The 14,508-nt window shown below is 35.1% G+C and overlaps 2 protein-coding genes across 2 annotated transcripts; both read right to left on the reverse strand.

The window, feature by feature from the left end:
* Positions 1-2,165: 2,165 nt before the first annotated feature.
* Positions 2,166-13,412, reverse strand: LOC106778604 (disease resistance protein TAO1). The gene is made up of 5 exons (XM_014666576.2): positions 13,238-13,412; positions 11,758-12,859; positions 4,477-4,749; positions 3,464-4,351; positions 2,166-2,936 (listed from the first exon to the last, which is right to left on the reverse strand). Exons 1-5 carry the CDS (start codon positions 13,279-13,281, stop codon positions 2,328-2,330), a joined length of 2,916 nt encoding a protein of 971 aa, XP_014522062.1. The 5' UTR covers positions 13,282-13,412; the 3' UTR covers positions 2,166-2,327.
* LOC106778512 (toll/interleukin-1 receptor-like protein) lies at positions 13,294-13,815 on the reverse strand. The gene has a single exon (XM_014666486.1). It carries the CDS (start codon positions 13,813-13,815, stop codon positions 13,294-13,296), a length of 522 nt encoding a protein of 173 aa, XP_014521972.1.
* Positions 13,816-14,508: the final 693 nt, after the last annotated feature.

Here is a 14,508-nt window from a genome sequence, read left to right on the forward strand (position 1 = left end):
ATATATATATATATATATATATATATATATATATATATATATATATATATATATATATATATATATATATATATATATATATATATATCATTAAAGCCATCATTTCAAGTACAACTTAACTAACCTCATTTTTTTTTAAATGTGTCAAATAAAAATCAATGAAAACTGCACCATTTTAGTAAATAAACTGAAGTTTCATCCAAAGATGGAGAAAATTTCATCCAAAGATGGAGAAAAGGGAGGTGTGTAAAGTGCAAACCTCAGCTACTCTTTTTTTAAGCCATTCACGTTCTCGGATTTTGAACTCATGGCCATTGAGATCCTTAAAGCTTTTGAGTACCACATAATTGGGACAATCGAAAACATATATGCCTGATCTATGATCACGAGATCCATACCTTATAAAGCATTACTGAATTCCTCCAGACTTGTTTAGTCTTTGTCCATTAATGATTTTTTCTTATTCCACTCAATGACGGTGGTGTATCATAAAGTGTTAAATTTATAGGTTCAGTATGCAATAATCAGTTTATCACTTTTTCTTTCGTGTAGATTTCCTCCAGAGTTGTAAGTTACAACTTGTAACATAAGCAAATTAACTTACAGAAGTGAAATTATGTTGGTAATCCTTAGCATGATAGGTTTTTCTTCATAATTGCTAGTTAGAAATTGTTAGGCAAATATTAGGTTTGGTTATGTTGCGGAAATTATGATCCTTACTTTTTGGGTATTCATGTTATCATTGTTGTTACTTCTCATAAATTTATTCAAGGGTTAAATATGTTTTTAGTCCCTATACTTTGGGACGATTTTGGTTTTAATCCCTCTTTCAAACTAAGGTACAATTTAGTCCTTCAACTTTAGAAAACTCTGGTTTTAGTCCTTTTTACCAAATTTTTTTAACTTTATTTGCTGTTTTAAACACGTTTCATTATATCATTTGGATTGTTTACATTGTTTGACACATTTTTGCTTCAATGTTAATTGAGAAACGCATTTTAAACAGTAAATAAAGTTAAAAAAATTTGATAAAAAAGACTAAAACCAGAGTTTTCTAAAGTTGAAAGACTAAATTGTACCTTAGTTTGAAAGAGGGACTAAAACCAAAATTGCCCCAAAATATAGGAACTAAAAACATATTTAACCCTTTATTCAATAACTAGATAGTTCACATGTGTATCTTTCTGAAAAAGTTGAAAATAAACCAAAAAAAGGAAAATTATGGTGTTCAATTAAAATTTGACGTAGCAATTCAAAACAACAATCTAGAAAATAAATCAAAAAAATTTCTATTCAAAGATTAAAAACATGGGAATAGGCGAAAGAAAGACTGTTAATAATTTCAAATCACCAGATCCATCATACACCCAATGTTCAAATGTATAGGTACAAACACATGATTTAAATCATAAAAAGAAGGATAAACTTGAGTGGCAATTACAAGTCTGAACCCAAAAAGAACAAGATGCGAAGAAGTTAAAGTTAAAGTAGAGAACAACATATGTAGGTGGATAACAAAAGAGTTAAATCACTTTCAACTTCTTCCATTAGCATTAACTAGACTCTCATTAAAGCATAAGCTCGTTTTTCTTCTTCAAAAGAAAAAAAAAATCGTTGTCTTTGCGTTTCCGAATCGTAACCAAAAACCAAGTCACCCATAATAAATAGTAATTTTCGTAGAAAAAAAATACCTTCGTTAGCCTTCCTAAAGTGTAAGTGTGCCCCAACTGATTCACTACTTGTTCTAGTTTTTCAGCTGCAACAGGAATGTTCCAACTTACGAAATCCCAAACACAAAGTAACTTAAATCCCCCAAACAAACCAAACACAAAAATTGATCTCATCCCCAAACACAAAACCTTATCAAAAAGAAGTAATCGGAAGAGATTTAGAACTACAGTACAATGTGCGTCCTAGTCGAGAGAAAGATTTTGAATATCTTCATTGGAGCTTAATTTACAATTTTGCCTACTTATTTTTATGTTTTGAATCAATCAAACTTTAATTTCAACTCTATCAACAAATATTAGATTATCTAAAATAATTCATATAACTAAAAATCACATTTTAAATCTTTTTAAGTTTCAAACTCGATAAATCCAAAACTTATAAATTTTATTCAAATAAACCATTCAAACAAAATTATTCCACTAAAAATTTGAAATTAAATTAAAAATATATGCACTCATAAATTACATAGCATTTACTAACTTTTTCAAGTCTTCATAAAGTCTTCATAAATATCAAGTATTGAAAGTGGTTACCATGTAATATTGAAGTTGTTATGAATTAGTAGTATTAATTTAATCCTAGATATGAGTGCGCTATCAAATCAAATTAAGGCCTGCATAAGACAAATTGTTTTCTTTTTCCTTTGCATTAATATTCTCAACTTCATCTTCATGTGTGACCAACCAATTGTAAGGAAGCTGGAATTTAGGACCGGACTTGGTGCTGCTTTTTTCTACGAAATCAATGTTCATATGGTGGTCCGGGTATCTAATTCTCCGAACGACGTCTTTGCAGAACATACTCATCCCCCATGCATTAATCTGAAGACTTGGATGCGCTTTAAATGAGATATGTGCTCCTGTTTTCGCAAAGTGACAGTGTTCTCGAGAGATGTAAATAATCCAAAGATGCCTTGATCCATCCACTTTGTCCCGCTCCAAATCCATGGGCATGTCGAAGTATTCTTCTGTCTCTTCACTTTCAAAAGACAGATAAAATGGATGTGATGAAGACCTGCCAACCACAGGACCATTCTTTTGCTCAAATATAACACAAAAAACAAAGCCCATCCAGTAGTCATTCTCATTAAATTCCACTATCCTTATAACCGAATCCCCTTTGAATCCTTTTTCTAACCACCATGGAAGATGATCCAAAACCCAAGGAACAACGATGTCAAATCCACACCGAAAAGAACATGGCTTCTGCAACAAAAGGAAAATAAAAACACAAATTTAATAACAGTCAATTATAACAATAAGCACCCTTTAGTAAAAGTGATTTTTACATTTAATCTTTAAATACACTCTAAATCTTAATGAAAGATTTGGTAATATTTCAGGTTTATTTACTAAAATGGTGCAGATTTAATAGGCTTTTATATGGTTGAATTCTTTTATAAAAAAAAACTATATTGGTTAAGTTGTATAATTAAGGAGATACGACTTTGAAATAAAGAACTCAAAAAGTTATTCTTGTTAATACATTTTCACTTTTCTTTGAATAATTTATGTTGTGCTTAGAATGATGAGTGCAATACAATTTCTTTTTTTGTTGTGTAAAAGCCATACCTTGTGAAAATATATATTCATATCTCCTCTTACAACTTAACTAACCTCGTATTTTTTTTTAAAATGTATCAACTAAAAATCAATGAGAACTGCACCATTTTAGTAAATAAACTGAAGTTTCATCCAAAGATAGAGAAAGGGGAGGTGTGTAGAGTTTGAACCATAGCTAGTCTTTTAAGCCATTCATGTTCTCGGATTTTGAATTCTTCGCCATTGAGATCCTTAAAGCTTTTGAGTACCACATAATTGGGACAATCGAAAACATATATGCCTGATCTATGATCACGAGATCCAGATACCGTTTTGAAGTACCTTCCCGTTGATGAAGAACTTATTGCTGAAAGCTTAGGCAAACGTTGAAGCCTATGACAATGGGACACGTTTAAATACGCTAGACAACTAAGCTGCGTAATAGAATGTGGTATAGAAACAATATTGTTTCCCTGCAGATTCAGTCTTTCTAAACGTAACAAACCTCCAATAGCATCAGGTACTTCAAGAAGATTGCAGAAGCCTATGTCCAAAGAGATCATGGATAAAAAAATGAAAGATTTCCCTAAGGACAAATCAGTAAGTTGAAAACAGCCAGAGAAATCTAGAGTCTGAAGAGATTTCATCATCTTGTAGTTGCTAGGTATACTAACAAGGCTTGTGCAGTCTCTCAAACTCAAGAATTTAAGCTTTGCAAGGACTCCAATGGATTCATGAACCGAGGACAAACTTGTACATTCATCGAAGTCAAGGTACTCAAGATTTCTTGTCCATGTAAAATCTGGCGTGTTTTCAAGTTTAGTGCAACCAGAAAAATGTAGAACTCTCAAGGAACTTAGATTAAATCCATTGCCAAATTTGATGCTGATGAGATTGCTGCAATTTCTTAAACTCAAGAAAGCAAGCCGTTGAAGAAGCCCAATTGATGGGTGGACAAATGATAAACCTGTGCATCCTGAAAGATCCAGACGCTCAAGGTTTGGGACCTCACTAAAATCAGGAGTCTCCGTAAGATATTTGGAGTTACTCAAATCCATTCTTTTCAGACATCGGAAATACTGTGGTGAATTAAAATAACCAGATATTAGCATCTCTTTTTAAAAACATACATTTCATTATGTCACATAAAACAACCACATATTATCATCTCTTTATAATAAAAATGAATAAGACATTAAAATACCTTGCTGCCTTCCCATATGCAGTTGATGCTACTATTAGGCATGTTCAATTCCACAAGATCAGAGGCTGCAAAACTTGATGGCAAAGAAGCAAAAGGATAATCATGCCACAAAAGATATCGCAGCTTCTGAGAAAGAAAATTAAGGCTTCCCGAAAAGCTTTTATGATATAATATGAGTAATCTAAGGTTCTTCATTTTTGACAATCCATCAATGCTACATTCTGAAATAGCTTCCTTTTTATTTAGAACTATGGCTTTAACATGATTTGTTCCCTGGCAAACATGGAATAAACATGTGTAAAAGCAATCAATCACTTTGATAACAGTATTATTTTGTTCCAAATATAAGATCTTTAGAAATATCAATGCCGCAGAAAAATTATAGGATGGGATAAAATATCTTGATGTAATCAATTGTTTTATATAATGATCTTATACAATCTTTCATATTTGGTTGTACTGAGAGTTAGCTTAGAAATGTATAGGATAATTATTCTCTCTTTTAATCCTTTTCTCATTTCATTTCACTTTTATCTTCGTAACTTTTCATAATCATCTTCAACTTTATCTTTTAATACATATTATTACCTCCTATAATTTCTGTTCCTACAAAGATTATTGAACAAACTATGTAATAAATTTATCTCAAATCTAAATTTACATTTTTTAGATTTATAGTACACTTTACTTTTAATTGGAATTGGATGGGATATAAATTTGATGATTTATTAGATTTTGAAAATTCAAAATCAAGATTAGTTAAGTCTATTCAAGTATTGAAATGTTAGGTCGGGTGAAACTCAAGTATTGTAGCATCAAGTCGGACTCATGCAAACTTGGGCCAAATCAATCTGAATTAGAGTTAAGTCAAATGGACTTGAACACAAGTCAAGTCCAGTAAGGGTGAGCCCACATAGTCATGATGATTCCACATTTACCCAGGTTAAGGTAGATCAACCCATGTTAACCTAAGTCTAAATCAGTCCTAATTCAATCAAGATCAAGTCGGGCCTAGACTAATAAAGAAAAGAACGAGTTTGATCAGTGTCAAGTTAGGTCAAACCCAAGGGGAGCCAAGTCGACCAAACCCAAGTCAACCCGAGTTAGCTTGGGCCCAAGTTAGCCTAGAAAAGGCATAGCTGAGGTGGCTCAGACAATGTCAAGTTGAGCCAATTCGAGCCCATGTTAAGCGAGAAGACGTAGACCTGTGTTGACCAGAGATAAGTCGAGCCTAGGTCAAGTCGCCCTGTGCACAAGTTGAGTTGAAAAGGCACAATTAGGTCAATTCTAGTTGCTTCACACCAAGATTGAGTCAAGTCATTTGAGTCAAGTTTGATCAAATCCAGGTTGAGCTAAGTGGACCTTGGTCCACGTTGGACCAAGTTGGTCTAAGTTCAAGTTGAACTGAGTCAGTCAAAATCCAGGTTGAGTCGAGTCGTCCATATGAAATAGTGAAAATATGAGGAGAAATCTCCCTTGTGTGTCTTTGCATACACACAGGGTAATGTATTTATAATAATAAGAATATGGGTTAAGCCCAAATAAAAATGAATATGTAGAAATAAAATAATAAGAATAGGGACTATGTTTCCCTAATAAACATATAGGGACTATGTTTCCCTAATAAACATATAGGGACTATGTTTCCCTAATAAACATATAGGGACTATGTTTCCCTAATAAACATAAACACAATATCTAACCGTCCAAAATCCAAATTGAGCCTAGTACCCAAAATGAGATGAGTCACCCCGGCTATATAATGAAAAAAGAAATGTGAAGATTAGTTTAGAAAAATCTTGACTAAAGATCCTTGACAATAAGAAGTAGTAGATAGAGTAAATTCTAGGTCCTCGCAAGGACTTAGTGAATATGTCTGCCAACTAGTTGCTTGAGTTAACGAACTGAGTCTTGATATCTCCGGATATGATTTTTTTCTCTAATAAAATGGCAATCAACTTCAATGTGCTTGGTTCTCTCATGGAAGACAGGGTTAGAGTTAATATGAATAGCAGCTTGATTATCACATATGAGTGTCATGTGAGTGACATCTCCAAATTTCAATTCACTAAGTAATTGTTTAAGCCACACAAGCTCACAAGTAGCTGATGCCATAGCTCTATATTCTGCTTCTACGCTGGACCTAGCCACAACACTTTGCTTCTTACTTTTACAAGATATCAAGTTGCTACCAATAGAGACACAATATCCAGAAGCAGACCTCCTATCAGAAGGGGAACCAGCCCAATCAGCATCTGAATAGCAAACGATTTTTGTATCGTTGTTAGGACCATATAGCAAACCTTTTCCATGTGATCCTTTAATATACTTCAGTATGTGAACAACTGCATCCCAATGGTCTTGACATGGGGAGTTAAGGAATTGACTCACCACGCTAACTGCAAAGGAAATGTCAGGACGCGTAACAGTAAGATAGTTTACTTTACCAACTAGTCTTCTGTACCGTTCAGGATATGAGAAAGGTTCCCCCTGATTTGGTAGGAGTTTGGTATTAGGATCCATAGGTGTCTAAACAGATTTATAGTTCATTAACCCTGTTTCCTCCAAGATGTCCAATGCATACTTCCTTTGAGATATGACAATACTAGTATTGGATTGTGCTACTTCAATACCCAAAAAGTACCGGAGTTTGCCAAGATCTTTGGTTTCAAAATGGTGACAAAGGTGCTGTTGCATTTGAGAGATGCCAAGGTAGTCGCTTCCTGTGAGAACAATGTCATCGACATACACTATTAAGTAGATACATCCAACACTTGAGTGGCGATAGAACACTGAATGATCCGCTTCACTGCGAGACATACCCAATTGTTGAACAACACAGCTGAATTTACCAAATCAGGCCCGAGGAAATTGTTTTAGGTCATAAAAGGATTTGCGAAGACGACATACCAATCCAGATGACTCCCCCTGAGCAACAAAGCCGGGCGGTTACTCCATATAAATTTCTTCATGCAAACCACCATTAAGAAAAGCATTTTTGACATCAAGTTAGTAAAAAGGCCATTGTCGAAGAGCGGCCATGGCAATGAAAAGGCGAACTGAGATCATTTTCGCCACTGGAGAAAAAGTATCACCATAATCCAAACCAAAAATTTGTGTGTAGCCTTTGGCAACTGGTCGAGCCTTCAAATCATCAATTGTACCATCAGGGCCAACTTTGATAGCATACACCCACCTGCAACCAACAATAGACTTTCCAGATGGTAATTGGACATGCTTGCAAGTTCCACTTTTCTGTAAAGCACTTAATTCATCTAGCATGGCTTGACGCCAACCAGGATGAGTTAAGGCATCACCCACAGACTTGGGAATTGACACAGAAGAAATGGATGAGAGACATGCATAAAAATATGGAGATAATCTGTGGTAACTAAGAACAATATAATGGGGGGAAAGGTTACGAGTAAAGTGTATACCTTTACGGAGAGCAATAGGCAGGTCAGACTCATTTGCTGGAGCCGGAGGAGACACAAGAGGCGACACAGGAGGTGAGTCATGAGGGAGATGATTGCGGCGACTATAAACCTGAAGAAGTGGAATTGAAGGACGATTCTGTGGGGAATCAGAGTCTAAAGGATCACAGACAATAGGAATATCAATAGTAGTAGGTGGAGGTACAGAACTAGAAGATGGATGTAAAAAATAAAACGAAGATTCATCAAAAGTGACATCAGCGGAGATAAAATGACGATTGAGGGAAGGGGAAAAACACTTATAGCCCTTTTGTGACCGTGGAAAGCTTAAGAAGACACATTTGTGAGATCTAGGAGATAACTTATCAAGACTAGGACTAAAATCATGAACAAAACATGTAGACCCAAAAACTCTAAGAGGTAATGGATGTAAAGAGTCTTGAGGAAATAAAACAAAATGAGGGATTTTGTTATATAGGACAAAAGACGGCATGCGGTTTATGAGATAACATGCAGTGAGAACTGCATCACTCCAAAAACACGAAGGTACTTGGCCATGGATTAGAAGTATACGAGTTGTTTCAATAAGGTGTCTATTCTTGCGCTCAGCCACCCCATTTTGTTGAGGAGTATAAGCACATGAGGTCTGGTGAAGAATGCCATGACAAGGCATAAAATGTTTAAACGGGTGAGAAAGGTATTCACGGCCATTATCACTGCGTAAAGTTCGAATAGGAACCCCAAACTGTGTTTTTATTTCATTGAAAAATGATTGAAAAATAGAAAACAACTCAGAACGATTCTTCATTAAAAATAACCAAGTACATCTGGAATAGTCATCAATAAAAGTAACAAAATACTGAAATCCTAAAGTGGACTTAACACAACTAGGTCCCCAAATATCATAATGAACTAATGAAAAAAGGGACGATGCTCATTGTGAAACACTACGAGGAAAGGGACTACAAGTATGCTTTCCTAACTGACAAGACTCACACGACAAACTGGATAACTTCGACAAACTCGAAACAAGTTGCTGCAGTTTGGCAAGACTGGGATGACCTAACTGAGCATGAATAAGGGATGGTGACTCCATGATGATGCCAACATGTGGAGAGGGGCGGAGAAGATATAGGCCATGAGACTCACATCCTGTGTCAATCATGTGTTTCGAACTACAGTCCTACAAACAAACAGAATCTTTGGTAAATGAAATAACACAATTAAGGGAACGAGTTAGACGACTAATGGACAATAAATTGAAAGGAGACCCAGGGACATAGAGTACATGATCAATGGATATGGACGAAAAAATATGAACAATACCAATACCATGAGATGAGACTCTAGACCCATCAGCCATTGTTACCGAGGGTAAATTATCCGGACATGACAAGGAAGAAAGCAAGGACTTGTTACCAGTTATATGATCGGTGGCGCCTGAGTCAAGGACCCAAGATCCGAGGGAGTAAGTCAGACCAACAAAAGGTGTACCTTTGCGTGCAACAGATGCAGATATAGTGGAACTAGATTGTTGACGATCCTCATACCATCTAAGAAATTCGTTGAAGACTATAGGGTTGTCTACAGTATTTGATGAAGTAGGATGGTCTGTGACGGTGATCGGGGAGGACGAGGAGGTAGATCAGAATTAGCCATTGCTACAGATCGAGGAGGACGTCCATGAAGTGCATAACATCTATCAATTTTGTGGCCTAGCTTTCCACTGTGGTCACACTTTGGTCATCATTTACCTGGCTTGCGAGACCGACTTCGATCATCACGTGGGGCAGCCATGGCTGAGGAATCATCAATATGAGGAGATGTCTCAATGACTGGTTTGCTCGGAATACACAAAAGAGCAAAACAGGTAGAACTAAAGTTGGGTATGACAGGAGAACCCAAAATCTGATCACGAACATGGGAGGAATCATCAGAGAGTCCGTATAATACCAACAACATGAAAAACTTTGATCGTTGTTCCAGTTCTTCAGCAGGAGTGGAAGCAGAAGGTTAATAGCTCATTAAAATCATGAAGGAGGGCATGAACTTTACCCAAATATTCTGCCATGGGACCAGGACTGCGTGGACCAATAACGGTGAATAGGTCTTGACAAACACCATAAAGACGCTGGGTGTCATTTGTGTATAATAGCTTCGTTTGTGCCCATACTTCTGAACATGTTTTATATGATTGAAACATTTGTTTCAGAGAGGAGTGAATGATGGACTTTATGGCAATGCATAACTGGGCATCAATTTTCATCCAGCGGGAAGTTTCATCTGTGGTAGCATTAATCACATTTTTAGTAAGGTGATCTACATACCCTTGACTCTTCAACCAAAGTTTGATGTCGGACGCCCATGTTGCATAATTCGTGCCATCTAACTTGTCAATGGACAAGTGTACATTCACATAATTGGTGTATATTGGGGAATCAAATGAGGCACCAACAGAAGAAGATGAGACACTACCAAAGGTGTTTGTAGACGCAGAAGACACCATGGAGAGAGAAACCCTAAAAATCCAACGTTCTCCGATTGACGCAACGACCACAGATCTGGAAAGAGGGCGAGGAGGCGATCCCGGTGGTGCTTGTCGGCGGCGGAAAGCTCCGACGACACGCCGACACGTGCGGCGGGAAGCAGTGGCACTGCGACTTTTGCGGCGGCGCGTGGAAGCGTGCGGGAGCTCCAATCGCCGCGATCTTTGGACCACAGTGGTTGCCTGGCCGAGACGCTTCAGATGGAGTGGTCGTCGGTCGATTCTGGAACTCCGACGACGGCGACGGAGGCGACGGCTATTGCGACGTCTACAGCGGTTGCGGTGGCTACGGTGGTAATGAGTACCGAAGACCTTGGAAGAGGCTGACACGAAATCTAAGCTCTAGATACCATATGAAATAGTGAAAATATGAGGAGAAATCTCCCTTGTATGTCTTTGCATACACATAGGGTAATGTATTTATTCTTATTATATTTATAATAATAAGAATATGGACTAAGTCCAAATACAAATGAAAATATAGAAATAAAATAATAAGAATATGGACTATGTTTCCCTAATAAATATATAGAGACTATGTTTTCCTAATTAACATAAACACAATATCTAACCGTCCAAAATCCAAATTGAGCCTAGTACCCAAAATGAGATGAGTCACCCCGGCTATATAATGAAAAAAGAAATGTGAAGATTAGTTTAGAAAAATCTTGACTAAAGATCCTTGACAATAAGAAGTAGTAGATAGACTAATAGTTTAAGGACATCTAATGGTACAAGATCCTCTCTCTTAATCGAAGTGTCTGACTTCTTCATCCCTCTGTCTTTGGAGCATAAGAGGATATCAAGTTGTCTTACATTAGTTATCTTCCTCGTTTCGTCTAAGTTCACTTGGACTGAGGTTTCGAATTGTTCACTTATCTTTTCCAACTGTTTTGACATGTTTTACAAAAGTTAGTTACCCAATTATTTTTCTTTATAAATAGTTACATAGGATTTTTGTCAATTGGGAGTTATTTTCTTAAAAAAATAACAACTAATATTTAACTGCACACGTGAAATTTGGTTTAGTGAATTCCAACCGTAGCTTTTTCCTCAAACCATTAGATTTCAATCGTTCTCGTCCATGATTTTTTTTTCCCTCAAATTACAAAGAGAAAATATAATTATTACACTGCAAGAAATTAGAGACATTTAATTTTAAAAGTCATAAAAAAATTCTTAAAAGACAAAGTAAAATGATAGAAGTACTATAAATATTCCTCCCTAATACCTAAATATGTTGCATGTTGAAAACAATAACATTATTCAATATTCACTAACATGAAAAATATAATTCTTTACCGTTTGGGTCGTCAAAACATGAAAGAAATCTTCATAAAGCCATATTCTACTCCATGATTCTGGTTCTTCGGGACATTGGTTGCGAACAATCTTCTTCCCCAATTCTTGCAACATATCATGCATATGAATTTGTTGATCTTTAATTGTTATGAGCGATTTTTCAATCATTCTTGGAATTCCAATGTGAGGGTGTAATCTACAACACTCCAGAATTCGCTTAACATAATCCTCCCTCTCTTCTTTAAAGAAACAAGCAATGTGTAAAAATATTTCTTTTTCCATATAATGTAGCCCATCAAAACTTATTTGAAGTACATCCATGATTTTATTATTATCTGGATGGTTCTCAAATCTATCCAAAGTATCTCTCCATTCACTAGAATTTCTTCCACACAAGAAAGACCCTATTACTCTAACTGCTAATGGAAGACATTGGGAATATTTGAGTACCTCAGGAATCAACTCCACACAACTACTGTTTTGCTCTTCACTTTTGAACGCTTTTGTATAAAACAATTCACGAGCATCTTTATCATTCATTAATGATACTTTGTGTATTACATGAGCTCCATACACTTTTAGAATATGCTCATCCCTACTGATAATAATCATTCTACTTCCTCCGAAAAGCAATTTAGAATTTATTGCCAGTTCCTGCAATTGCTCTAATTCATCAACATTGTCAAGAACTAAAAGAACCTTTATCTTATGNAGCCGATTTCTTACAATCCCTGATATTTCAATAGGACTGTATGTATCTAGACATTTTTCACCCAAAGTTTGATGAATAATTTGCTTTTGAACAGCAGTATGGCCACCATCTCTGTAAAGTTTGCTCACATCCTCAATGAAACAAGAAGCATCAAACCTATGAGACATTTTGTCATATAGCACAGCTGCATGAGTCGTCTTTCCTATTCCACCCATTCCCCAAATTCCTAAAACTTGAACATCATCACTTTTTGAACTTAACTTTAATTTATCTTCTAATACTTGTACGCGTGGTTGTATCCCAATAAGATCATTAACAAACCCAGAGAATTTATGACCCAGTGTTTGTATTACCGCTTGAACAATATTTTCAATTTCACCAAATTCTGGCCTGGAGATTAAATGAATTATTAATAGAGTAAAAAACTTTAATAAATGATACATTTATTTTTATTCTTAAATTTCGGAAAAAGAAAACTTAAACGATTTCCTAACTTACCTCTAAAAGAGGATTTTTTTTTTAAAAGAATATTACTGCTTAAAGGAATATTAATTATTCCATTATCAATACTTTTAATCTTTAATTGTTTTCTATATATATTATGATGTAAAAATGAAAGATAAAATTAAAATTGTATAAATTGCTTATTAACATACTTAAACTTCCATTTTAACCTAAAGAAAAGAAATATATTTTCCAAAAGAAATAAAGAAAATCAATTCAAAGTCAAAATGTAAGCCAAGAAAGAACCTTAATTATAACACATACTTGTTTCTGATATCCCAACCAGCTGAATTGGCCAAATCCGTCATAGCTTTCTCCCATCAAAGGACCTTGTTTGGCTCTTTAAATTTCGATCTGTGTAAAACAAAAGCATTCTCATACGCTCCACTCTGACGTCGTACGTGAGACGGATCAACTTCATAGAAAACAGGGAAAACAGTTTGGTTAGATTGCTGTTTGCAATCAGCTATAGTGGCCATTTCGTCCAAACACCACGAGGAGGAAGGATAATCTTGGGAGAAGACGATGATAGAAATTCGAGAACCTCTGATTGCTTCTAGAAGCTGTGATGAAATGGATTCTCCTTTGCGGAGCTTGTGGTCGTCTTTAAAGACAAAAATACCCTTCCGGAGAAGATGAGAGTAGAGATGATCAACGAAAGAGTTGCGGGTGTCAGAACCTCTGAAACTGATGAACACATCGTACCTGTGGTCTTGGTTTTGGATGGTGTCCGAGGAATGATCGGAAGAAGAAGAAGCAGATTCTGATGAGATATCATTGGAAGAGGATGATCGACTACCCAACCAGTTCCAAAACCTCCTAAACCCTAATTTGTCTATCATCGTCATCATCATGGTAGTGGAAGACGGTAGAAAAGAGTAGCTCTCACTGTTGGGAGGAGAAGAGTAAAACGGAATAGTTAGGTGAGGAACACAAAATTAAGGAATAGTTAATTAATCATAATAATGATGACCCTTGTCCAAGTCTTTCAATAATTTTATTTTATTGATAAATATAATACTCGTTCACATTTTTTTTTCAAGTCATTTTCCTTTTAAGTTTGAATATTATCTGTATTCCTATAATTTGGCTTTTTGAGTGTTGTTGTAGTTTTTCTTCTTCAAAATAGTTTCAAACATCTTGTTTTTAATCCTGTTATAGTTTCATAAAAAATATAACAGTTTCAAACATTTTTTTTCTCCAAAATTATGTAAACGTTAATTTTACGTAAACAAATAAGATGACCTAACATGGTTATATAAATATTAATTTTACATCAATAACATATATATATATATATATATATATATATATATATATATATATAATTTGATTTTTCTATTTATCATCCTATTTTTAGTTGTTTACAAATTATAAAATAAGATATGATATGATTAATAAAACAAACCAAATTTGTCTAAAATATATTATTATTATAGTTATTAAAAAAGTAATTATAATAATAAAATGTATTTAAGACAAATAAGGAAAATTACAAGATGATGACAAAGATCATGGACCTTTTTATGCAAGAT

The sequence above is a fragment of the Vigna radiata genome, unplaced genomic scaffold, assembly GCF_000741045.1.
Source record: "Vigna radiata var. radiata cultivar VC1973A unplaced genomic scaffold, Vradiata_ver6 scaffold_23, whole genome shotgun sequence".
Lineage (NCBI taxonomy): Eukaryota > Viridiplantae > Streptophyta > Magnoliopsida > Fabales > Fabaceae > Vigna > Vigna radiata.